This window comes from Eubalaena glacialis, chromosome 16 (assembly GCF_028564815.1).
Source record: "Eubalaena glacialis isolate mEubGla1 chromosome 16, mEubGla1.1.hap2.+ XY, whole genome shotgun sequence".
In the NCBI taxonomy this organism is placed as follows: domain Eukaryota; kingdom Metazoa; phylum Chordata; class Mammalia; order Artiodactyla; family Balaenidae; genus Eubalaena; species Eubalaena glacialis.
In genome coordinates this window covers 84,689,548-84,716,807 of record NC_083731.1, presented here as the reverse complement: position 1 = coordinate 84,716,807, position 27,260 = coordinate 84,689,548, and the positions used below count along the sequence as shown (strand labels likewise).

The 27,260-nt window shown below is 42.1% G+C and overlaps 1 protein-coding gene across 1 annotated transcript in view; it reads right to left on the bottom strand.

The window, feature by feature from the left end:
* FLT1 (fms related receptor tyrosine kinase 1) overlaps positions 1 to 27,260 on the bottom strand; it is a 168,347-nt gene that overhangs the window by 110,623 nt on the left and 30,464 nt on the right. The window contains exons 4-7 of the mRNA XM_061171122.1: positions 7,815 to 7,939; positions 3,683 to 3,845; positions 3,441 to 3,577; positions 628 to 802 (exon numbers count right to left, since the gene is read on the bottom strand). Coding sequence (XP_061027105.1) covers positions 628 to 802; positions 3,441 to 3,577; positions 3,683 to 3,845; positions 7,815 to 7,939 — 600 coding nt within the window. The remainder of the gene's footprint in view (positions 1 to 627; positions 803 to 3,440; positions 3,578 to 3,682; positions 3,846 to 7,814; positions 7,940 to 27,260) is intronic.

The following is a 27,260-nucleotide window of genomic DNA, read 5'->3' as shown; positions in this document are numbered from 1 at the left end:
TCTACAATAACTAATTTGATATAAGACATCAACTGGAGAAAGTCAAAAGAATATCAAAGGCCGTTGATAGAACGGTCCCCTAGTTTCTTGCTCCTTACAAGTTTTTCTTTTCAGTGGTAGAAATAAATAAGGTTTATTAAAGATTCTAAAGAGGTTGAAGTATTTTCTTTACAGAATTTGCCTACTGGAACTAAGCAAAACTATTAGGATTTCATGAGCATAAAACCAGAGATAAAACAGCATCAATTCTAAATAATTTATCACAGCATATTTTTCTCTAAATCAGCGGTGCCTGAGAAATTTCTCCCAGAAAATGAAGGTAAAACGGACTGTATTTTTCTGTTCTGTTTATACGCAACACTAAATAAAGAATTTCATATAGATTCTAATATCTGACTTATTAGCCACAATAAATTTGTAAGGAAACGATTCTCTAGCCAGTGCAAAAGTATTACATTTAAAGAACACTTAATGTGATTTGCTCTTTGGCAGGGGGCGGAGGGGGAAAAAGTTGTATTTGTTCATGACTGTGTACCTCTTGGCCAAAAGAAAATTTACTTTTTTTTTTTTTTTTTATAGAACCCTCCAATTCTGCCATGATTAGAAAGCAGAGCATGGGTTGCTTACCATATATATGCACTGAGGTGTTAACAGATTTCAATGATGGGCCGCTTTTCACATGACAAATGTAAAGTCCTTTGTCTTTGTTCTGCACTTTGTCAATAAAAAGAATGCTGTAGAATACATTGTTACGGGAATTGCGACGGTCAATTCGTTGCCTTATAGAGGCTCTCTTATTTATCTAGAAAGAAAACGTGTAACAAATGTAGAAGGAGTCATTGATTGCGCTTAGAGTTACAGCATTTCTCAGATGATTCCTAAGATTAATATTTTACACTAAGAGGCAAACCCACCCAGAGCGAGATGCTCAGAACCGACATCTCTGTCTCGATGTGTTTCCAACACGTGCCGTGGCAGCACTGACTTAGCACTTCATTTTCCTCAAATGGACTTTCACACACAATATCTCAACAGTTGCTCACAAGCCAGGAAGACTGGCAGGGTTACTGCCCTTATTGTAGATGAAGAAGTTGAAGTATCAGAAACACTGGCCAATGTAGCCTGGAAACTTGGGTCTTCTGAGTACAAATCTAACTCTTCCCTCTAGCACCTACCTCTCTAACCAGTAACCTGTTCTCTAGGCAGGGGTATCACACACAGACTTGGGCCACGATTAGTATCTGGATTAATCACAGGGTTTCTCTTAATAAATCACCACGTGAGTTTTCTTTTGCTTCCTTTTAGAAATGAAGGGAAAGATTACGAATCCTGGCTACACCTATTAAGGCGTAATGATCCTAGTTTCATTATTTCCCTATTTGAGCAAGGCTTGCCAATATCTGCTAAATACCACTAAATGGGTCTGGGGGCCTGCAAAGCCATCAACAAGTTTAGCCAGCAGTCTGGGGGGCGGGGTGGGGTGCTGTCCCATGTTTGCAGGCCTCAGGCTCAGCGGTATAAACTGGCCACAATGACCCACTCCTGGCTTTGCGAAGATGAGGTCACAGTGCCTTTTCCTTTCATTGTTCCTTCCTTTCTTTTCTTTTCTTTTTTTTTTTTTAAGCATTGCATTTTATAACACATAATATGTTATTTCCTCCTCTCGGTCCGTCCCCGTGAGGAGGCATGGAAAAAGACTTTGGAAGCTGGCCAAACTAATCTCTGGGTCTTGAACTTAGCTCTCCTGTGTGCCATGCTGGATAAATTCTACCCACCTGTCCTTTTACTGCCCTGTTGGAACAGACACATGTTACGCCATTTTCTCCATTCTCAGCAGTGACCACAGAGAAGACATTGATCATTGCAATCAAAAATCAGAGACTCCGTGCCCTACACCAAAGACTGAGGGACCTTCGGCAACTCTGTTCATGTCGGTATTACTTCTCCCTTCTCCCTTTGAGAAGGCTTTCCTTTCTCGAGTTCGAGTAACATTGGTATGGTTTCTGCCTTGGTACCCTAAGACTGCCCCTGGGTTTCACAGCAAGGTCATCAGCACCATCCAGCAGCCACAGGTGGCTATTTAAATTAAACTGAAACAAAATTTAAAATTCGGCTCCTTAGTCCCGCAAGCCACATTCCACGTGCTATTAGGCATAGGTGGCTAGTGGTTAGCGTTTCCGACCATTTCCATCACAGCAAGTTCCACTGGACAGTACCGTTTTCGAAGGTTACGGGCATTCAGCAGATGTATTACCATACTCTCACTCAGCAGCAACAGTGACAGGGTACACGTTTCTTCCCTCTTGCCATGTATTAAGAGTAGATGATTTCCATCAAAACCCAGAATATATTACTACAAGTCGCAGCATTTTAATTTCAATGAAACCATAGCATTTTCTAGAAAATACCTTATGACTGATGAGTCAATGTGTCCCTACAGGGCACTTGTGGTACCGTTTTGTTGCTAAGTTATTCTGTTTTCATAGCAAGAAATGTATATAGTGTACAGCACAGGGAATATAGCCCAATATTTTCTAATACCTGTAAATAGAGTATAATCTAGGAAAATTTTGAATCACTATGTTGTACACCTGAAACTAGGATAACATTGTAAATCAACTATACCTCAATTAAAAAAAAAAAAACAAAACCTCGGGACTGATGCAATAATCTTAATTATACATACATAATTTAATCATAAGCTAACTTCGTGATTGGGCCATCTGAATGACGTAACAAGTGATTTACCTGGGATATGCCACATGAATCATACAGACATACAAGAAATGGGGCTGGAACCACTGTCAGATGTTTCTTAACAGTTTATCAGAGATTCCCCGCCTATACGTTTTTAAAACAATGACTGTTTGCAAGGATGTTTAATTTGAATGGGAACCCAACTCAGCCTTCATTCTTCTCATTTTTCTGAAGGACAGAATTGCTCCTTTGTCACTTAACAAGTGGAATATTGGATGGCTGGGTTGTATTATCTTTTCCAAACATGCTCCAATCAGGTGCCTGCCTGTCTGCCAGTCTCTTAAATTAATGCGCTGACGACAACTTTTTGTTGTTGTTTTTACAAAAGATAGTCCCTGCCTGGCATGTAGTGATAAATTTCTTTCTCATCTCTAAATCCTAGAGAATCATTTCCAAGGATGAAACAATCCCCTTTTCCACCCAGAATCATGCACTAGAAATACCAGCCTATACACTTCAAAACAAAACCTCCAGACATCAAAAGACCGTATCTCTGCATATCACACTCATGAAATGTCAGGCAAGGGAAGCACCCAAACCAAACCCAAAGCTTCTTTATTGACTTGAACTGCCAGAGGAGTCAGAATTTTCTGCTTTTTCCCACTTCAAAAACTCAGTTTAGCATTTCACTTGCTAAAACTAAATACTGTCCTATAGAAGAAATAGAAAAGTAGGTCACTCACTTTCCCAGGGTAACTCCAGGTCATCTGAACTCTTGTGTTCAAGGGAGTGGTGGCCGTGCAGTTGAGGGTGAGAGCGTGACCTCTAAGTAATCTGACTGGGCTTGGCGTGCTTATTTGGACATCTGTGATTGTGTTGGCTGCAAGCATAAGAAGTCACATTTTTTAAAAAAATCAACGTTTCATTAAGCAGATAAACCCTTGAGCATTCTGGCTTATGCTCATGCTTTTGGAACGTCACTTACTTTGTCGAAGTGTGAGATAGTTTGTCTTGTACTCATGTCCGTTGACTGTTGTTTCACAGGTCAGAAGCCCTATTTCTTTGTATGTTGCATTTGATATTATAAAGCCCTTCCTACTGTCCCACGTTATTCTTTTTCCATCAGGGATCAGAGTATCAAATGGAAACTGGAAAAAGAAGAAACATGCTTTCACAAAATCATATTGGCGCTGTGGTTAAGAGTTTCCCTCATAGTTTGTGAAAATGTAATTTTTACCGCAAATGAGAATAGCGCAGGCAAAAACTCCAGGTTGTCATAATTGGTTCTTTAGTTTTCTTTGCATGTAGCAAACGATACATTAACTATGACAAATTATAGTAAGCAGGATAATCTGTTATTAGTCTTAGCAACGAGCTGCACCCACCTAGGGTAGACCTAGTGGTCATGTCAGAATTCTAGCGGGAGCCCGTATCTCTTTGGCCTCTGGGAATCTCTGTAATAAACTGGCCTGATACTCAATAGAAAAATTAATTAGGATTTTTTCCATTAGGGCTGCCAGATTATCCTCTTGGTCTCACCATCGGGAGCTTTTAACAAGCCATACCTTGTCCTCTCATTTTGCATGATTTGTTAGAGGTGGCTGTCTTAAAAGGACTGTACATAATTCCTGGTCCCCCAAGATTCATAGCATTAACTTGGCACTCACTGGGGTTATCCCTCTGGGGAAGACTGAGGGTACTGACTCTGCACCTGGAAGGGAAGCTCCCAGAAGCAGAGGCTCCTGACGGTGAAGAGAGCTGAAAACGGATGTGAGGCCAGAGACAGTTATGAATGAAGTGCTCGCAAATTCCTAGAAGTATTCCCAAACACAGTGAGGCCGAACAGAAGTAAAGAGCCCACGATTTGATTCTCTGCTTATGCCCTCTCCTATATATCAAGGACTTAATTTACACCTTCTACCTTGGAATTAGACTTTGTAAAGGGCTACTGTCTCATAGAGCAGCCCAGCCAAATTCCCCTGATGCCAGACTGGCAGCCAACTCCAGAGGCAGTGGTCTGACAACTGCTTTTATCCCCAGTTGGAAAAGGGGGGAAAAAAATCAGATCACCTTCTCACAACAGATTATAAAGATTCATAGCATTAACTGCCATAAAGAAGTTTCAAATCTTTTCTATCTTCTTTAAAAAAGCACACACCTTACATCACTCTATCCACAATATCCTTTACATATATTGCTTGTGGAAGGAGCCAATCTGACTGGGATTTGTGATCTGATGGCAGAGATTTCTATTCCAAAAGCACTAGTTGCCTCTCCCAGTGAATATGTCTGCATTGGTGTATGTTACCAGAGCGTTACGTGGGTTTGACATGAATTGCATCCTGTTTATGAAGAACTGAAAGCAATTAAAGGATGCGTTTCACGTTTTAGTAAATTAGGATGCTACCTGTAAACTTAGGAATGCCCTGCATTCCGTGCGGGGGGGGGGGGGGGGGGCGGAAAGAACCTTCTAACTTGGTGCAAACTATTAAAGGAAAAACTCAGAAAAATATAAGTCAGGGATTGAAATCTGTGATACTTTGAGAACAAGCACGTGCTGAACCTACAAGAAAGGTTGGCTGATGGGCTTGGTCTGCACAACTTAAAAATACATTAAATTTTCCTCTGTAGTGTTTCTCTTACTCTATCCGTTACTGCCACTAATTGTAGTTCATTGACAAAGTCACTTTATTTCTAGCTGACAAGAGCTAAAGTAGCAAAAGACTACAAAGCTCATCAGCTGTGGCAGTGTGTGTGTCATAAAGGGGCAGGCAGATGGGCAGTCTGGAGGCACTGCTGAACAGGGAGGCTTGTCTCCAGCTGACCGGGGCTCTGCTGAAGCAGGCATGGGAAAAGGCGGGAGCAGCAAGTTAGAAGAGAAAGGACAGAAAGAGAAAAGGAAGGGAACTTTCTTCTGTTAATTTCATGTCAGCATATATATGTAATAGATCAGAATATTTTCAAAATATATGTGATAAACCAAAATCCTGGGTAGAATGTTATGCTTCTCTCCCTCTCTTTTTTTTTTTTTTTTTTTTTTGTTTTATAGATCTGGCTGGGAAAACACAGAAAATAAGCTTTCCCTCCCAAAATGTTTGCAGGTGGGAATTCGGGAAAGTTCCTCAAACAGACAAGCGATCTGCATTAGGGCGAAAAGGCAAGGGGAGTGCATGAAAAGAGACGTTTCATATCCTCATGGTTTGTTCCATATTAGTCACAGACCAATTATCATCTCGGACTCAGAGGAGTAATGCCAGGCTATGGAAGACATCACGATAATAAATCGATTATTGGGCATTAAACTGTTGGATACGTAACGTGAATAGCTAATCCTTGAACAGGCCTTGCCTGGGCCAGGCATGATCCTAAGGGCCTTCCAAGCACCTCATGTAGCCTTCCTAACAGTCAGGTGAGGTGGGTGGTCCTGTAACCTCTCCCGTCTCTCCAGTGGCGACACTGATGTGGAGGGAGGTCTGATAACTTGCCCATTTTCCAGCGGGTTAAGTGGTAGTGGTGGGGGTGGGGGGCGAAGAATCCAGGTGGTGTGGCCCCAGCCTCTGCTCTGAACCACTCTGCCCCTCCTATGCAAACTAAACCATTAGCAAAGGATGGCAGGAACACGGAGGAAGAAGACAGGACACGGGCTCCAATGCCCAGTGTGGCCTGTGGCCTGGACGTCCCTAACTCCCTGGGAACCTCAGTTTTTTCTTCCACCAAGTGAGTTTGACTCCGCTGGCGTTTCCAGCTCCAACATACTACAATTTTATATTTCCTGGCGATGATACCCAGTTGTAATGGAAGCCGAGACGTGTCACTGATGGACTATATTGAAGATTTAAATCAACAACTTGGGGGAGTGAATGCAAGAGAAGAAGACAGGGAGATACCTCATCACATGTCAGGATTCAGGGTCAACAGGTGATACTGAAGATCACTCTGAACTCATTCAACTTGATGACCATCACCACCAAACACTTGCCGAGTCCCTACCTCCGCGTGCTGGGCAGTGCTCGGTGCTGCCTTGGGACAGCCTGCACTTTTCCTCTGAAAGCTCTAAGCTCTCAGGAGCCACTAGAGTTTTCCACGTGGGAAGTTTTTATCCAACTCTCAGACTCAGCACACGCCTAAAGTTACTGCAGCTGGCATGTCACATTTTAGGGGTTTTGTCTTTATTAGATTTTACTCTGAATCTTTTTCCTTCTCTACATGCACAATTTACAACATAACATGAAGAAAAATCTCATTTATAGCTTTTTTTTTTTCCCCTAAGAGGTTAAATTTGGATGCCCATCGGAAGATAAGCCTTTTGTTACAAGGAACATCCCAACTCAAACCAAAGCAAGAGCTCTTAAATGCCTGGCGAGTCAGGTACCCTGCCTGACAGTTCTTCCTTCTGCAAAACTCTGCATTATTGGGGCTTCCCTGGTGGCGCAGTGGTTGAGAATCTGCCTGCCAATGCAGGGGACACGGGTTCGAGCCCTGGTCCGGGAAGATCCCACATGCCGCGAAGCGGCTGAGCCCATGAGCCACAATTACTGAGCCTGCGCGTCTGGAGCCCGTGCTCCGCAGCAAGAGAGCCCGCGATAGTGAGAGGCCCGCGCACCGTGATGAAGAGTGGCCCCCGCTCGCCGCAACTGGAGAAAGCCCTCACACAGAAATGGAGACCCAACACAGCCAAAAATAAAATAAATAAATAAATAAAAACAAAACAAACAAAACAAACAAAAAATCCTTCCTTGGCAAAATAAAAACTTGGTAGCCCTAAGCCAATTCCCCCAATTTAAAAAAAAAAAAAATCTGCATTATTAATTTGTATACACAATAGAATTGGTTTTTCTGACATTTACAGACATTCGAATTTGTGGCAATACATAAAAATTTTCATGATTGCAGTTCATTATTCACATAGATTTATGCTCAAGACATTATCCTTTTAGTCCATTTAAGTACACACAGGGGTATAACGTCTAACACATAGTAAAAAGCTGTTACAGAAAAGTCCGCCGAGAAAGCCCAAATGTCTCTAAGAAAACTATTCCAGAGAGAGAAAACAACTCAAAATTCAGTATGCTCACTTGCAGTAAAAATCTTGTGAGAGTAGCACTGCTCAGTTTTACCTTTTTTAAAGTAACATTGATGTTGGGTGATGTAACCCGGCAGGGGATGACGACCTCCTTTCCTTCGGTCATATTTACAATTTCCGGGATTTCACTGTGCATCTCTAAGAAAGGTCTACCTGTGTCTGAACAAGAAGAAAATGAAAACACATAAACATAAATGATTGTATTATGAACCCGCAGACACTGCAGCTGGCGAGGCAACATGGGCACCACCAGTTACATCATCCTCCTTTCATGTAACCCATAAATCCACATTCTTCTCTCGGAATCTGGCGCTCTGTGTTTCTGTTTCTCTAAGAAAACCGAATTCCTTATTCAGGTCTTAGCCTTCCATCAGAGAGCCCTGATGCCCTACTTTGCAATTGTGACCTGGGGGGTGGGGGGAACAGTAAAGGTGAATATTCTGCATAAACTTCTTTCCACAGCTATGCTAAGTGCCTCAGGAAGCGCCCTCCAGAGCCTTTGTAAGAAGTCAGAGGGTGTGGGTACAAGGGTCCACTGTCTTTGGAGCACAGATGACGGCGGATAGCAGCAAGCTGAGGTGTCAAGTTGGAGAGAGGATTAGCATTTGAATGGCAGAAGCATGCCTTCACCGTTTTCTAGAGCTTAATGGCAGACTAATAAGATGAGAAGGTCCGAGCTACTTCGGGGGAGGGGGCGGGCTAAAGGCAGGAGAAGCAGTGTGAATACCGCATTTATTTCACGTGCATGTGACATCCGTTTGCTTAGCCTGCACTGCACATCTACTAACAGCAAAGCATGCAGAAGCGACACAAAGAGGTCTGGAAAGGGCTTTACCTAATCACCGAGAGACCACCCTTAAAAGTATGGCATTGCCAACTACAAACTGGCACTTGCCATCTAACTTCACAAGGATTAAATCATGAGCCGCTGCAGCTGCTGAACTTCAACACCCCCTGAAAGCAGTTCAGGGTGGAGATCAGGAATGAGGCGCTCTGTGCTCTGGGAAAAACTGGCAGAACAGGTCTTCAGATAGTTAGATATTTTATGAGCCCAATTTTTGCATCTCCTTGTATCTAGAGAAGCACTAAAATTCTTCATGGTGACGTCTGCTCCTCGTGACTAGAGGCAGCCTTCTGCAAAAAATACGTGCTTGATTGCATGCACTCCCTCTTCACACCAAAACCACACATATACTGACCTTCCCCCCTATCTCTTTGGAGCTGCTTCTCAGAGCTATCTGAAATGCTGACTCCGGGCTAGAGTCCTCATTTTTGCCCCAGATGAAACTTAATTCACAGCTCTCACGTCGTGCATTTTTTTTCAGTCAACAGAATTTTGCCAGTCTCGGGGGTCAGAAAGACTCAGACCACCCGAGCCGCTTCCCTGCAATACCTCTAGGGACCGGAATGAGCGTCCTTTTAGAAACATTCTCGAAGTCTACTGTGCCCTTGCCCTGGGGACGCCACTGACCACGATCTCTTCAGGAGATACTGTGCTCTCAGCTTCTCCCCTTGGCTCCAGCCTTCTATGCCCAGATGGAAAGAAGTCCTGTGAGGACTCTCTGTCTGGACCCTCACCTGCTTGCTATGGTTTAGGAAGCTCATCCTGGATGCTGAATGGAGAACGAAGTGGAGAAAAACAAGAGCACGAAGGAGGCCATGGCTGCCTGGACTAAATGGGGGCTGCAGACATTGTTATGGATTGAACTTTGTCCCCGCCCCCAAAATGATATGTTCTACCCCCCCAGTACTTCAGAATGTGACCTCATTTGGGTCAAATAGGGTCACTGCCAATAGAATTAACTTCAGTTAAGTAGGGTGGGCCCCTAATCCAATATGCCTGGTGTCCATATAAGAAGATGGCCATGTGAGGACAGACATACGGGGAGAACGCCACGTGGGGACAAAGCAGAAGTGGAGCGATGCAGCTGCAGGTCAAGGATCGCCGGCTGCCAAGGATCGCCACCCCCAGAAGGTAAGGAGAGCCAAAGAAGGATCCCCTACAGGCTTCAGAGGGAGCATGGCCCTGCTGCCATCTTGAGTTTCTAGAATGTGAGACAATAAAGATCTGTAGTTTTAAACCCCCCTCCCCCCTCCAAAAAAGTGACAATGCTGTAGCCTGCTGAAGGTGAAAGAGTGTGACACACACTAGAGGGGGCCCTAGAGAGACCAATCGCCACAGCCTATCTTGGATGCCCTGAGACACAGATCCCTACTGGTCCTCTGGGAAGCCTAGCTGGGCCAGCCCTTCCTGCTTCTACCCTCTCTGCCCCAGCCCATCTCAGCGGCTTTGCCAACATCCCCAGGACACTCCTGTTATATCACTTACAACACTTCTTCTCTGGCTACACATGGGGTGATGAATTCCTAGGAGAGGAAACAGACCGTATTCTTCTCTGCCTCGTGTGTATTAAGTGAATGAATGAACACATGAATGAATTGCTCGCCAACCCTGTCATTTTACAGATGGGAAAACAGAGACATAAACAGGTATAGTGCCTTGTCTCGCTGTGAACAGAGCCAGGCCCAGAGGCCAGTTTCTCCTGAGCTCCAGCCCAGGGCTCCTTCCCTGCCCCCATCCCCTCATCACTGGGCCCGCCTCCCCCCATCATAGGAAGGGCCTTCGTGGCAATTGTTTTTCAGAGATAGGATGATTGTCTCAGTTCCCATGTGCTATGTCACACTACCCAGTGTTGGAGGAATTCTGAGAGGTCGCAGAGTCGGGGTGGATGGGTGGCGGGGAGGCAACAGATCTTGGTTAAGAGCACACACTTTAGGAGAATTTCCTGGCGGTCCAGTGGTTAGGACTCTGCGCTTTCACTGCCGCTGAGGGCGCGGGTTCAATCCCTGGTCCGGGAAAGCCGCAAGGTGTGGCCAAAAAAAAAAAAAAAAAAAAAAAGCACACACTTTATAGCCAGGGTTCAAATCCTGGCTCTGTCCCTTCCTAGCTGTGAGACTGTGGGCAAACCGTTTTACTCTCTGTGCCCCATTTGTAACATCTGCCTCAAAGGGTTACCATGAGGGTGACATGAATTCATACATGTAAAGTGCTCAGAATGGTACCTGGCAGATGGTACAATACTATGTATGTGTTCGCCGTTAATTTTCTTCTTCTTCTGAGAGATTTGAACTTAAGGAGAGAGGGCGGTTAGGATATATGAAAATCCTAAATCATACTCATGATCTCAACTATAAAAAGTACGAATCTCTATTCATATAATGGCATAGAAAAAAGGCAAAATGAATACACTAAAATGTTAGCAATGATTATCTTTGAGTGTTATGGGTCGTTACTATTTTCTTATTTACCTTCTGTATTTGTCAGATTTTCTAGAATGATCATGTATTAGTTTATAATAAGATTTTAAATTATTGCATTTAAGTCTCAAATTCTAAAGCACCATCCAGTTTTACTTGAGGAAAACTATACATTTTGTATTTGATTTACTTTGGTTTTGTCCAGTATACTAGAAGGAGACATTAACTACCACATTTGTAGTTACATGTCTATTAGGAGGGCTCAGTGGGTGTAGCATCTGGAGAGAGGAAAAGTTAATTATACAAAGATTCACTTATCAGCACGAAATTCCTCCCCTGAATAAAATTGCTGAGCTAGACATCCAGGCAGGGACTATTGGGATTTGATCATTCCTTTCCTTCCTCCTGTGACTCTATATTTTTGTCTCCTTTGTGAGTCCCAAGGTAAACACAAACACCAGGAAATGGTTTAATTCACGTAACCAAACGGTAAATCCTTCACATTTAATTTACTGTCTCCTTAGGCAACCATTTTCAACAAAGGACACTGGCATAAAAAGTTCCTGCAGGAAACAGTAGACCTCAGTGCAGTCATTTTTAGGCCTATGAATGCCAATCCCAAATGAAAATAGAAGCGGCTAATGCAACGTGCCTTTGAATTTCGTCTTTCCCTTGCTCACTTTGGATCCCTCAAACACTTGAATTTTATGATAGCTATTGGCCTTTAAAAGCCAATACCAATTTTAGCACTGGGCCCACTGTTCAGAAATATCAGAACTTCAATGATTCGTGTCCATCCCAGCACAGTTCAAAACACATCATTTGTAGCACAGTTAATCGTGGCATTTTAAATCCGCTATGTTTGCAAATGAGCTTATGCCTGTAGATACACACCCACACACCCACACACAGAATATTCTCCAGGCTTATTAATAGTATATTTCCTCTGCAATTTGTTTCAAGGAAGGGCTAAGAATGAACTTGCCTGACATATTATAATACAAACATTTTTTGTTTTGTAGGACCACAGATACAGAAGAGGTCAAGGTTCCATTAATATCACCAGTAAAACCACTTACTACTCCCAAAGGACGCATCTGTCTTTGTCACAAAATTAAAAATGACTTCCAAACCCAGCCAGCGCTGCAGAGTGGTTTCCTGAGACCAAATTGGCTGGCTGTTGAAAGAGTGAGGAAGAGCTGCTCTAGAGATTGCCGGTGTACCCGCGGTGCAGACACACTGTCACCAGGGACTCATGCCAACACCAGTGACGGGGAGGTCATGCCACCCTCCCCTCTCTGAACTCTTAGAACTCAAAGCAGTGACAGGAAACTGGCACAGAATATGAGGTTTTCTCATCCAGTGGGAGTAGCTGGGCTGTCATCCTTCAGGACAACAAGCGGGCTAGGACACAGGGAAAGATCAAACAGGGATCCTTGTTCAGAACGGTATTACGTGTTTTTTCCTTTTAAAATCCCTAATCACTCTGGCACATCAGGGCACGCAGACATAGAGGCCCCAGCATGGCAATCCTCATGCCACTCCATTTCCCAATGGCATCGCCTGGGAGTTCTTCTACTGGGTTTGGAGCAAGTGAATGACCCAAGGATGTTAGGGAGCTTTTCAGACTTGAAGAGGAGTTCGAGAGTAAACATCTTGTTTCCTAGCACTTGTTCATTCCCATGATTTTCATAAACTTTTTCTTGATTTCCTTTCCCTCTAATTTCATTTTCCTTACCTATAAGTCCTGGTCAGGAGGACTCCTAGTTATTTTCAAGGAGGATGTGATTTTAATTTATTGAGGATGAAGTGAAGAAGATAAGAAACTAATTAACCAATCCCATGAAGAGGATTCTACTTAGACATGAGAGTTTTCACATCGCGCAAGTCTTTGTGTTGTGGACCATAGTGCTCACGGAGAGTTTGTTGATTGCTGAAATAGTTCATTTGAAATATGAGCAAAAAAAAAAAAAGAAAGAAAGGAGCCAATTTCTTCTTGACTTTCATTGCCCATCAAAGCTTTTGAGAATTCAAAAAAGAGCTTTGGAGCAACCACAAGAAAGCTGAAATAGCTATACTAATATTAGATAAAATAAACTTTAAAACAAAATATGTTAGTAGAGATAAAGAGGGCATTTTGTAATAATGATAGGGTCAATCCAGCAGGAAGATATATTAATTATAAATATATATGCAACTAACAACAGAGCACCAAAATACATGAAGGAAAAACTGACAGAATTGAAGAAAAATAGAAAATTCAACAATAACAGATGAAGATTTCAATATCTTACTTTCAATAATGGACAGAACAACTAGACAGATGATTGAAAAGGAAATAGAGGACTTGAACAACACATAACCAACTAGACCTAACAGATATAAACAGAACACTCCACCCATCACAGCAGGATATACATTCTTCTCAAGTGCACATGGAACATTCCCCAGGATAAACTACATGCTAGGTCATAAAACAAACGTCAATAAATTTAAAAGGATATAAATAACACAAAGTATGTTCTCTAACTACAGTGGAATGAAATTAGAAACCAATAAGTGAAAGAAACTTGAGAAATTCACAAATATTTGGAAATTAAATAACACACTCCTAAGTATCTAATGAATCGAAAAAGAAATCAAAAGGAAAATTAGAAAATACTTTGAGAATGAAAATAAAGACACAACATACCAAAACTTATGGGATGGAGCTAAAACAATGTTTACAGGGAAATTTACAGTGGTATGCCTATGTTGAAAAAGGAGAGAGATTTCAAGTCAATAACCTATCTTCTACCTTAGAACTCTAGGTAAGGAACAGCAACCTAAATCTAAAGGAAAGAGAAGGGAGAAAATAATAATAAAGATTAGAGTGGAAATTAGCAAACCAGAGAACAGAAAAACAACAGAAAAAATTCCATGAAACCAAAAGCTAGTTTTTTGAAAAGATGAACACAATTGACAAACCTTTTGCCAGACAAGCCAAGAGAAAAGGAGAAAAGACAAACTAATAAAATCAGAAAAGAAACTGTAGATATTACTACCAACATTACTAAAATAAAAAAAGCATTATAAAGGAATAGTATAATTGTATGCCAATAAATTAGATACCAGATGAAATGGACACGTTCCTAGAAAGACAAAAACTACTGAAACTAGCTCAGCAAGAAACAACCTGAATATACCTATAAGTAAAAAGATTAAATTAGTAATCAAAACACTGTCTACAAAGAAAAACCCAGGCCCAGATGGCAAGTGAATTCTATCAGACATTTAAAGAACTAATACCAATTCTTCACAAACTTTTCTTAAAAAATAGAACAGAAGGGAAAACTTCCCAATTCATTTTATGAGGCCAGTATTACCCTGATACCAAAACCAAAGACATTACAAGGAAACTACAGGTCAATATCTTTTATGAATGTGGATGCAAAAAACTCAACAAATTCCTAACAAACTCATTATATATAAAAGAATTATGTACCATGACCAAGTGGGATTTGTTCCAGGAATGCAAGGTTGGTTTAACCTCCAAAAATCAGTCAGTGTCATTAACGTACCATATCAATACAATAAAAAACAAAACCCACATGATCATTTCACAAGGTGCAGAAAAAGCATTTGACAAAATCCAAACCCCTTTCATGATAAACACAGTCAACAAACTAGGAATAGAAGGGAACTTCCTCAATCTGATAAAGGGCATACACCAAAAAAACCTAACAGCTAACATCACACTTAATGGTTAAATACTGGATGCTTTCCCCCTAGGATTAGGTACAAGACAAGGTTGTCCACTCTCACCACTTCTATTCAACATTGCGCTAGGGGTTCAATGGCTATAATGGCTATTATGAAAAATGCTGCAATAAACATTCCAGCCAGTGCAATTAGGCAAGAAAAAGAAATAAAGGGCACCCAGATTTGAAAGGAATAAATTTTCTCTATTTTCAAATGACATGATCTTGTATATAGAAAATCCTAAGGAATCTACTAAAAAACTAGCAATTGGAACTAGTAAATGAGTTCAGCATGATTTCAGGATTCAAGATCAATATACAAAAAAGAATTATGTACCTCTATGTACTTGCAATGAACAATCTGAAAATAAAATTTTAAAAATTCATTTAAAATAGCATCAAAAAGAATAACACACTTAGGAATATACTTAACAAAAGAAGTGTGAAACTTATACTTTGAAAACTGCAAAATGTTGTGGAAAGAAATTAAGGATCTAAAAAATTGGAAAAATCTCCAATGTTCATGAATTGGAAGACTTAATATTGTTAAGATGGCAGTGCTCCTCAAATTGATCTGTAGATTCCACACAATCCCTATCAGAATGCCAGCTGACTTCTTTGTAGAAATTGACAAGCTGATTCTAAAATTCAGAATTGAAAGGGATCCAGAAGTGCCAAAACAATCTTGAAAAAGAACAAAGTCGGAGGACTTGGTCTTCTCAATTTCAAGAGTTACTACTAAAACTATAAACAACAATGATTAAGACAGGATGGTACTGGCATAAGGACAGACATATAGATCAACGGGGTAGACTAAGAGTCCAGAAATAAGCCCACGAGTCCATGGTCAATTGGTTTTCGACAAGGCTGCCAAGACCATTCAATGGGGAAAAGATCTGTCTTTTCAACAAATGGTGCTGAGGCAACTCCACGTAGAAAAAAAATAGAACCGGATTTTTACGTCACACCATATATAAATATGAACTCAAAATGTATCAAAGGATTAAGTTTAAGAGGTAAAACTGTAAAACTCTTAAAAGAAAGCACAGAGGTAAATCTCCATGATCTCAGATTTGGCACTGCATTCTTATATATGATACAAGCAACAAAAGAAAAAAATAGATCAATTGGACTTCATCAAAATTTAAAACTTTTGTGCTTCAAAGAATACTATCAAGAAAGTGAAAAGAGAATGCCCAGAATGTGAGAAAATATTTGAAAAGTATATATCTGATAAGAGATTTGTATCTAGAATATATATTTATATATCTAGAATATATTAACATCTAGACATAGATATATGTATCTTAATACATATCTCTAAATTGTATGTCTAGAGTATAAAATATATATTTAGAATATATAACTATATAAAATATATTAATATATATTAACAACAAAAAGTTGAAGAACTCTTACAACTCAGTAACAAAGACAAATAACCCAATTAAAAAAATGGAAAAGGGATCTGAATAGACATTTCTTCAGAGAAAATGTACAAATAATCAATGAGCACATGAAAAGATGCTCAGCATCCCAAGCCATCAGGGAAATGCACATCGAATCCACAATGAGATACTGCCTCATATGCACTAGGATGGCTACAACAGAAAGAAATGATAACAATTATTAGTGAGAATTTAGAGAAACTGGAACCCTCATAAGCTGCTGGTGGGAACGTAAAATGGTGCAGCCACTTTGGAAAACAGTCTGGCACTTCTTCAAATGGTTAAGCATACGGTTACCATATGACCTGGCATTTCCTCCCCTAGGTATCTACCCTAGAGAATAAAAACTTATATACACACAAAAACTTGTATAACGAATGTTTATTGCAACATTATTCATAATAGCCAAAAGATGGAAACAGTTCAAATGTCTATCTACTGATAAATGGATAGCTAAAACGTCGGCGACCCATACAATACAGTGGAATATTATTTGGCAATTTAAAAAAATGAAGTGCTAATGAGAACCTGCTATATAGCACAGGGAACTCCACTTCACTTCACTGTACAGTAGAAACTAACAACATTGTAAAACAATTATACCCCAATTAAAAAAATAAATGAAGTGCTGATACATGGTACAGCACAAATGAACCTCAAAACATTATGCTGAGTGAAAGAAGCCAGCACATATATGTGAACATTGGTGATGTGGTAATGGCTACATATGTCTGTCCGTGTGCTAAAGAAAATTAAATTGTACAATTTAAAAAGCCGAATTGTATGGTATGTGAATGATATCTCAAAAAGCTTATTTTGAAAGGAAACAGAACTCTGGGCTCTTTCTCAGAAATGGTGACCCACTGTTTCCTGAGCTGGAACTGTTCCTGAAGATCATCCAGTGCAAACTCCTTACCTTATGGGTCTTTTCAACCTTTCCCTCTCATTCCCGTTTGCATTCGAGGAGGCCACTCACAAAAAAATGGAATTTTCTCCTGTGACAAAGTCATTTTGATTGTAAACATGTAGTTTAGTTCCCCTTGGCAGCCCCAGGCCAGCGGGGAGCAGAGTGAAACATCTCTGCCCTCATTCAGCTGGGAGGTTACTTGACTGGTGTATCTGAGTATTACAGTCCACACAGTATTTCCTAGTGAGTTATCCCAATTATCAGTCAGATCTTCATCTCGATCTATTAAAGCACCTCAAAAGAAAAGAAAGAAAAAGAGAAAGCTAGGAAGGAAGGGAAGAAGGAAGAGAGGGAAGAAGGAAGGGAAGGAGGAAGGATGGACGGATGGATGGATGGATGGATGGATGGATGGATGGATGGATGGATGAAGGAAGGAAAGATGGAAGGAAGGAAGGAAGGAAATGAAACAGAAATAAAGGAGAAAGGAAAGGAGAAAGCAAGCAGCTCTGATGGACAACCACAACTCCTTCTACTGCCAAGATTTTGGGCCATGTCCCAAGTCCTATTATTCCCAGCTCTGCCTCTGAATCATAAAACTGTAAAACTGTTAAGGGACTTGTATGATACCCTAACACTGACTCTCATGTTATAGAAGAGGAAACTGAGCCCCAGAGAGAAGGAGAGACCTTCCCACAAGCATAGGAATAGTACAAATGGCTGAGCCAAACCTGCATTCAGGTGTCCTGGTCCTAGACCATCCTCTCTCCACCACACCAAAATCCAGCCCTGACCCTCCTGAATGACTTGGGAGTGACAACTACACCTTCAAATACCCAACCAATGGGATGGAAGGAAGGAAGGGTAGAGGGAAGGAAAGATGGCACCGAGATAGGGATAACATGGGCTCTTCTGGCAGGAGATTAGAAATATGAAATGACAGACTGATAAGAAATTCTCACTATTAACATCAAGCTTGAGTCATTGGACCCTCCGCTTAGCTCTCTCTGCTGTAAGGTGCTGGGGGTTCTTTGGGGGTCTCTGTGACCACCTCAGGGCCAAGAGCAGACAAACCAGAGGAAGTCTTGTCTTATGGAGCCTAGAGATGGAAGTCCTTCCAAGCAGACAGTCATCCTCCAGTGCAAGGGGGTGCTTGCTCACTGGGACACAGGTTCTCCTAGAGGGCAGCTGCCCATCAGGAGAACATTCCGTCCAGGGTCATGCACTCTAGGAGTCGGCAGCCGGGGTTCTGTTGAGGTCAGGCACTGCCACCCCGCGACTCTCTGGGGCTCAATTTCCTCTAGAAAATGTGACAGGCACTTTCCCGCCCCCAAACCTGTGATTTGTTGTGCATGCACGTGAAATGTCCACACTGGGAGAAGCACACTGACATCTCTCCGGGGCAGGGGGTGGAGGCAGGGAAGGCCGAGGGGGCGGGGTAGCCGTATGCGAGGCAGTACGGGTGGTGGCCATTGAGAATGTGAGGCCATGTCTGGAAGGGGCAGTCCCTGCTTGCTGCAGCCAGCTGTTGCCAAGTGGGAATACAGGCCAGCGTGGCTAGAGTTTCCAGTTTTTAAAGATAAGTAGGAAATCAGATTTTTATGTGAACTCCTCCAATTATTAAATACTGGCAGCGAAAAGCACTACGCCTGCCAATCAAAACGTATGTCAGCTGCATCTGGCCCGAACACTTCCAGTCTGCAGCCCGGCACTGCCCCCCACGGCCCCCCACACAAAGCTCCAAGGGAGTCGTGGGTGGGGAAGCTCAGCAAGGCCGTGTTGCCAAGAGCAGGCACCTCGGAGTCAACCAGATCTGGGTCCAAAGCTTGACTTGGGAACTTACACAAAGTACCCAAACTTGAACGTGGTATTAAAGTTCTTCAATTTTCCTGTAAAAGGAGACTGATAATAGAATTTTTCCCATTGGGTTTCAAGGATGAAACGAGATGATATATGGTAATGAACCTCAGCCAGGGATCAATAAATGATAGAGATGCACACTAGGCCCTACCCAAATCTCAACAGTGGAAAGGCCCTGGGGCATCAGCTTATCTAATCCCACCAAGTGAGCACCTGTGCTGTGCTTGAAAACCTAGACACACAGGGAACTCACCACCTCCCAGGACAGGTCGTTCCACTGTTGGATAGCTTTAGACGTTAGACAGTGTTTTCTTACATCGAGCTGAAATCTGCCTGTCTTGACTTCTTTCATTCTTAAATAGTAGCTCTGCCATCTAGGATTATAAAGATGAAGCTTAATCTCTTTCCCACATAGGAAAACTTTGAAGGAGACGATCACACACTCGTGTCTCCTATTTTCCCACCTAATTCTTTACTTTTTTAAACATTTCCGTTCCTTTAGTTGTTCCTTGCCACTGAAAATAAGAAAACCATCAAACTACTTAACGCTCACAACCCGGCGGGGCAGGTACCCATTTTACAGATGAGGAAAATGAAGTTTGGGGGAGAGGTTAAGGAATTTGCTCGGAATTCCTGTCTTCATTCTCCCTCTTGAAATGTAAACTAAACAGTATGACTGGCACCACCTTTATTCTGAACCCCATCTATTTGTTAATGCAGTTCAAGGCTGGGTTCCTTTTCCTGGTGAATGTGGAGTCAACTACAAGCCTGAAGTCTTTCTCGCATGTGCTGTCTCAGCCGCCACCTCCCACAGCCTCCCCCGTAGTCCTAGAGTGGTTAGCGGGCTTTGCAAGCCAAGTACAGTCCTTTACACTTATTCCTGTCAAATCTCATTTGGTTAATCCCAGGTCACAGTTCTAGTCAGTTGGACATTTTTTGGACGGTGATCCTGTCACGTGACATGTGCATCTTTGCCCCCGATTTGGCTCATTTGCTCCGTGTGCCCTCCGTTTCCTCATTAACGCCCAGGAGGCCAGGTGAGACGAATATAAATTTAAAAACCTCATGTTTGTTTCATTTAGCAAACATCTCTGAGCACCTCCTCCTTGGCTGGAGCCATCAGGGTGAGCAAGACAGTCGGTGCCGTTCGTCACAGAGCTGGTGAGGTGAGTCCTACGTGAGGGGGGGGTCAAACCTAGATTGGGGGGCCTGGGGAGCTTCCCAGGACGGGTGATGTTTAACTCAAGACCTGAAAAATGAGTGCGAGAACGCTGGTGCAGAAGAGTGGGGGAGGGGTGGGGAGGGGTGGGGTGTCCCCGGCAGAGCATCCCTGGTCCAGGCCCCTCTTCCTGCTCTCTTCCCATAGTGCTTTACAATATGGCTAGTTGTAAGCTATTTTATTTGTATCACTAATTGTAGACCCTTGACAGTTAAGGGGATCATCTTTGTACTTCCTCCTCTGCCCAGTGCAGTGCCTGTCACCATGGTAACTACTATTGACTGGTCCCCCTATAAGTGTAGGCACAGTGCTATGGATATTACCTCACTGAATCTCCTGACAAATGCACAAAGTACTACTCTTCTGGTTTTACAAATGAGGAAACCGAGGCTCAGAAGATGGTAACAGTAAACAGGTAAGCAGTGCATACGATACGCCAGACGCTAAAACTAAGCACTTTATATGTATAAACTCCTGACGGGAAAGGGGGCTGCTGCCTTCTCCACTGCGTACTAGTTATATGACTAGTTTACTCAACCTCTCTGTGAAAAGGAGACGAAAATGATAGAGCTGCTTCCTAGGGTTGTTATGAGAATGAAATCATTAACCAATACAGGTGCCTAGGGTAGCATCTAGCACACAGTGAGACCTAAGAGTGAACTGTTATTAAGGAATCTGTACAAAGACAAAGCCTTCTCATGTATCAGAACAGGGATTGAATCTCATTTGAACCCTGGATCATGTTGTCTCAAATATAGTTTATTTACATACACACTACTATGTATAAAATAGATAATCAACAAGGACTTACTGTATAGCACAGGGAACTCTACTCAATATTCTGTAATCTAAATGGGAAAAGAATTTGAAAAAGAACAGATATAGGTATAAATGAATCACTTTGCTGTACACCTGAAACAACATTGTAAATCAACTATACTCCAATATAACATAAGATAAAAAACATAGTATATTAATTGATATTTGATGAAGGATGGAAGAGAGGGGCGTTGATTGCATTAGTAAGTCACCAATTGTGAATAGCACAGTCAGTTAGCCAAGATGACTGCCAACACAGCCCAGCAAAAATTCACTGGATGCCAAAACAACAAATATTTTAAGTAGTAAAGGAAAACTAAAGAGTGTCCAAACTGCAAGGACCACAGAGATCAAAACTAGGGCACCTCCTTGTCTCTAGGCGGGGCTGGCATTTCATTACCGTTGTTAAAGAAAGTTATGAAATGTCAGAAACTTAAAGCCTTTTCAGCTTGAGGGGATTTCTCCTGAAAAAGTCCCTTGCTCGTTTTTCTTAAAAAAATTACACGAAGGAGATTTTTAAAAAATCCTTAAAAACCATAAAGTTTTGATGGACAATCTTTCACACTTTGTGTTTGTGGGGCGGAAAATGAGAGGATATGGTCGATTTTATTGGATTTTTATTTGGACTTCATCACCATCTTGAGATTTCATAATTCTACCTCAGTCACTAATTTTTCCGAGTCTTGGGTTGTGTCCAAGTGGCTCAGTCAAGAGTTATGTTCATTCTGATTATTTTTGAGGATTTATGTAGTTGTACTCAATGCCTGGTGACACAGAAGAGTGTTATTGCGAGCAAAGCTTAGCTGTGTGGCTCTTGAGAGCTGGCACGCCACATTTTTTTGGTATGGAGCCTAGAGAGTGTCGGGAAACGCTCTCTCTGAAGGAATGACCTGGACATTTAATTGGCAGGTACCAACAAGGGCTAAGGGTGAAATTCCTAGGAACACGCTAGGTGAACACAGGGCTTGGGGCAAGGCCTAAAGAAAGAAGATGTGACGCTCCCGACTTCCACCAAATCCACCACCACAAGTGGCTTCTGTCCCAACCACATGTAAGTGTTTCCTAGAATCAAGGTCCCTTGGTGTCTAATGACAAAACTGTCTCTACAAGGGAAATGTGAAACGCCAGGGCTTGAAGATATCAAGAGTGTCTTCCATCAAATTTTCAAGTAGTTGGAAGGAGAATGGATCAGAGTTAAGTCACTCTTCTCTAAACTCTTGCCCTGTGGTCCTAATCGGCTGTTCTCCATCCCCACCCCCACCCTGTGATGGAGAGAACGGATAGTCTCCTTCATGCCTCAGCCTTAGAGGAAGCACAGCACCAGGCTGTAGAGGGGTCTGTTTCCCAAGGAAAACTCCAACCAACCATGTCGTCAGTGTCTATTTTAAATCCTAGCAATATTTGTTTCCTCTTTTTCACAACTTCATCAAAATGCAAAAAAAAAAAAAAAAAAAAAAAAAAAATCCAGCAAAACCTGACCTTGTATTAGATGTTTGATGAAGCTGTATGCAGAGAGGCCAGAGAATTCCTAGGAATTCTTTACAGAGGATCGTTTGAAGTAGAATTCTGCAAATACAGGTCAGCCTCAAACTGCTGCCACTTTAGGAAACCCACCTGGGCTTCCAGACGCGTAATCCAAAAGCTGAGAGTCCAAACTCTGTTCACCCCAACGTGTTCATCTGTCTCCTGGGCAGATACATCAGGCAATGATGTGAGAAGGATGGCAAACAAGATCTACCACCCAACCTGTCTGCATTGGCTGCTTCCTGGGGGTACAAGGTGTCTAGTACACTTTCTTCTCAACAACTCTGGGCTCAAGCAGCATCAGGCTTAGTCCCTGAGACCAAAACTCTGGGAAGCAATTCTTACGGGAGTATTCGTGCTAGAATAAGCAGAGGTTTCAGAAAGTAAGTGGAAGAAGCCATGCATTGAGGATAGAGATGAAGTGAGTAGGGGAGGTGAGGGGAGCAGCTTTTCCAATGGGCAGTGGGAGGGGTGATGAGTACCTGTTGAAACTGACTTTTAAAACCAGAGAAGACCCTGGAGAGTAACCAAGCAATAACAGATAATATCATAAATGTGCTAAGAAATCCAGACCTAAAGAACTTGGCCAAACTATGGCTAAGTGGTCTTTCTTCTTTTTAAGTTGGTTCGTTTGTTTGTCTGTTTGTTTTCTTCCTACAAAATGTCAACTGTTTTAGCCTGTTTCTCCTCAGAGGAGAATTTTGATGAATGGAAAAAAATAGTTTCTCTTGAAAGTTTCTCCCACAAAAATACGACAATGATGCCACTGAGAATGTTTCAGAGGCTTTGAAAATCTGTTCAGCCTCTCTCTCTCTCCCCATCATGGTTCTGACCTGCATGGAAGGCAGCGTGTTGACGAGGCAGCCAGTGATGCAACTGAAAGCTCGGAGACCTCCTCTCACTTTGGGCTGGGGGTCTGACACCCTTCGTGCATCCCCACCTTAGAACTGTTACCCCCACCCGGGAAAAAGTGCAGATGGGGAGACTGAGTACATCTGCAGATCGCTACTCTTTTCCTCAACGTCCCTGCTTGTTTCATGGCCGTGCTGATTGGACTTGCCACATGCGGTGGCAAACTGGGCAACAGGCAACCACTGCTCAGCCACCACCCAGCGAAGCAGTGCTGCCCCACATTCCTGTGCACGCCCCGCGGTGCACTGGACCCGGGTAGGAGTCCAGTGGAGGTGGTATCGGAGCAGAACGGTCCACACAACCTCAGTAAGTTCTATTGCGGGACTCAGTAAGGACTATTAGAGGCGTCCTCTTCACTCCCTGGAAAGACCCGCTTCTGGGCAATAGCTATTATTTTAAGAAGTTCAACCTGTACCTCTTAAAATCCTCATAAATCTATTGTAAGTCGTGGTCCTAGAAAGGAACCAGGGGCCTCCAAAACCCTAAGATGCCGCAACTCTGCTCTTCGTACCTTCCACAGAACGGGAGGGCCCTGAGGGCGGCAGGTGTGTGACCCATGTCCACAGACGGACGCCACCTGCTGACTGCACCTCCTGGGTCACACTTATTTGTGGGAAACCCCATTTCAGGAATGGGAGGAGTTTGTACTGCATAAACCCACACATTTTACGACGGGTTGTAGCCACATCAACTCGAGGAGAGGGGTTATTTCCACCACCACGTTCCCGCCAGGCCTCTGTTTCAGGAGTGGCGTGCAAAAAACACCATGGTGCTTACGACTGGTGCTGTTTTCTTAAACAAAGTACAGAGATGACCTGTCTCAGCCTGTTAAAATTTTAATAAGTTTACCTGTTTACACTTTAATAAGATTGAAACTTTTAAACTTATTGTACTGAGTTCCACAATAAGAAATACATTTCACTTCAGACCCATTAAACACTACACACACTCATGTGTATTTTACATATATGTGAGTATAATGTACATATGTTGCATATTTTATAAAATGGAAACAAAAGTTTTATTTAAAAAGTTTCACTGAATGTTTATCCTTACTTTTTGCAATATACTTGGATATTTTCCACTTTATTCTGCTTTTTTTTGGGGGGGGGGGGCGGGTGCCCCACAGTTTGCGGGATCCTAGTTCCCCAAACAGGAATCCAAAGCAGGCCCCCGGCAGTGAAAGCGCGGAGTCCTAACCACTAGACCGCCAGGGAGTTCCCCTGCTTTACTTTTTTTAAATGCTGATGACAGACCACTAATGTGATTTCACAGCCCATTGATGGCTGGGATTTTTAAGAGCCCTGCTCATCTTGGTAAACAGAACGATGTCTCTTTCCCTTGCCACGTGAGCTGGAACGCAGCGGTGAAAGAGTGTGTGCCCAAACAAGTTCTGACCCCATCAGGCAACAACAGAAAGCTCTCTGGGATGGGGATTTGTCTCTGTAAGGCCTATCACTCAGAAAAACACCCTGAAACCAGTGTAACCTACCATTCCTCAAAAGAAAGAAAAAAACATTGAATCTGAAATTTAAAAGAATGTGGTGACTGTATAATCTATATTCTCAAAGATTTAACAGTTGGTTCATAGTTCGAAATCAAAAGCTGAAACTGTAGCATAGCGGAAACAGCCTTAACCTTGGGATCTGACCTGGATCCTCATCCTGGCTTGTCATTTTATTCGCTCTGTCTTGAGCAGGTCACAGCGGCTGTTTTCTCATACATAAAATGGAAGAAATAATACCAAAGTGGTTTATCTCAGAGAGTTATGTAAAAGCCCTTCAGGAAAACCTGATGTGTTGAACAAGCGAGTATATTGAATCCTTCTCAGAATATCTGCACCTTTAGTATTTTTACTTGTTGGAGATCCCCTAGCCACACAGAGCTTTTTCCCACTAAATACGTTTATGTGAAGGCACAATGATCTTTCTCTCCCAGGATATCTGGGTTGTTAGAATTTCTACTACTTTTCAATTACATACGCAATGTGTCTGATCATTTTTCTACCTGAAATTAAGCTGCTATGCAAATCTCATTCATTTTATACATAAAGGAGAACCAAAGGAAGGAAAATCTGTTGTGAAAATGCTCCAACCCGTTTGCTTTAATAGGCGTAGAGAGAAAAACAACCAAGTAAAGAGAAGCAGAAGAGATGAGTTTCTTTTACAGGGAAGAACTAGAAGATATCCACTCAACCACAGCGCAGACTCCCATTTTTCTTTCCCTTTTCAATTATAATGCTTCAAGAGAAGACATTATATTTAAAGAGCCCTAAAAGTCTTGGACCTGGAGAGGGGAAGGGTATAGGCTGACTTCAAAGCGTGGGGAACTCAACAGGCTAAGTTCAAGGTCTTCTTAACTAAATTAGAGACACTGACAAAGTATTAAATACTTTGGAGATGCCATTAAAATCTCTTCTGGTTAGTTTCCTTACTTTACAGGCAAAACTCATATATTAAAATACTAATTGCAATGAAATCCTCTAACTTAGAAAAGGCTGATCTGGAGCCAATTTCTTGTCTATACCAAAAGGTCAGGAAAGAAATGCAAATGTGTTCCTTTTTCTCTGCAAGGCGGATGAACACTACCTAAGTAGCCCTGGCATTACCATTCAGCTAACATCTTTTTGTTTTGTAATTAGTAAAGCATCGAGGAGTACTTTTTGTTTTTCCTTATGACCCAGAATTTTGTAGCTATAATTGCTGGGGTATTCCACTCATTTTCCCAAAAGCAATTTTTTAAAAATGTATGTAGCGTTTTTCAGTTACTCTCATTCAACAGCCATTTGTCAAGATCAAGCCAAGGGTGAGAATTTCCTGGCGGTCCAGTGGTTAAGACTTCGCCTTCCAATGCAGGGGGTGCAGGTTCGATCCCTGGTTGGGAACTAAGATCCCACATGCCTTGCGGCCAAAAAACCAAAACATAAAAACAGAAGCAGTATTTTAACAAATTCAATAAAACTTTAAAAATGGTCCACATCAAAAAAAATTCTTTAAAAAAAAAAAAAAGATCAAGCCAAGGGTATATCAGGAGAGGAAGATGACTGTCTTAGAATCAGTGTAATTTAGTGAAACAAGGCTCTACTTGGCTATGGGACCTGGGACCAGTTGCCCAGGTGCCCCTATGGAACTCAAGTGTCACTTTCCCTCCTCCCTTCCACCACGACCCTCCAGCTCACCAAGGTGGACTGAAGCCCTCCAATCCATCACCTTCTGTCCTTTCCCACAGCTATGACGACGGTGACCTTGGCAGCAGCCCTACCTGGTGTTCCTGCCTCAGTCTTGCCCCCTCTGGTCTCCTCCCACCACTGAGAATCTGAAGGGAAAAATCTGACCACCTTATACTCTGCTGCTAACCCTTTTCCATCGCTCCCCATGTAGCCTCAAGTGAAGTGGATTTTAGGCCCTTTGCTTGTAAAATGGAGAGAAGAAAGCTTCATGGGATTGTTGTGAGAATCGAACAGCAGAATGTAAATAAAACCATTTGTTTAAATGAAAAGAAACCACGAATGTAAGAAGTTACTATATTAAGGGAAATTTAAACTTACCAGTAATTTAAATTTACCAGTAATTTAAATCCCAGGTCCCATAGCCAAGTAGAGCCTTGTCTCACTAAATTACACTGATTCTAAGACAATCATCTTCCTCTCCTGATATACCCTTGGCTTGATCTTTTTTTTTTAAGAATTTTTTTTGATGTGGACCATTTTTAAAGTCTTTATTGAATTTGTTACAACATTGCTTCTGTTCTACGTTTTGGTTTTTAAAGTAGTTATGTTTTGGTTTTTAAAGTAAAG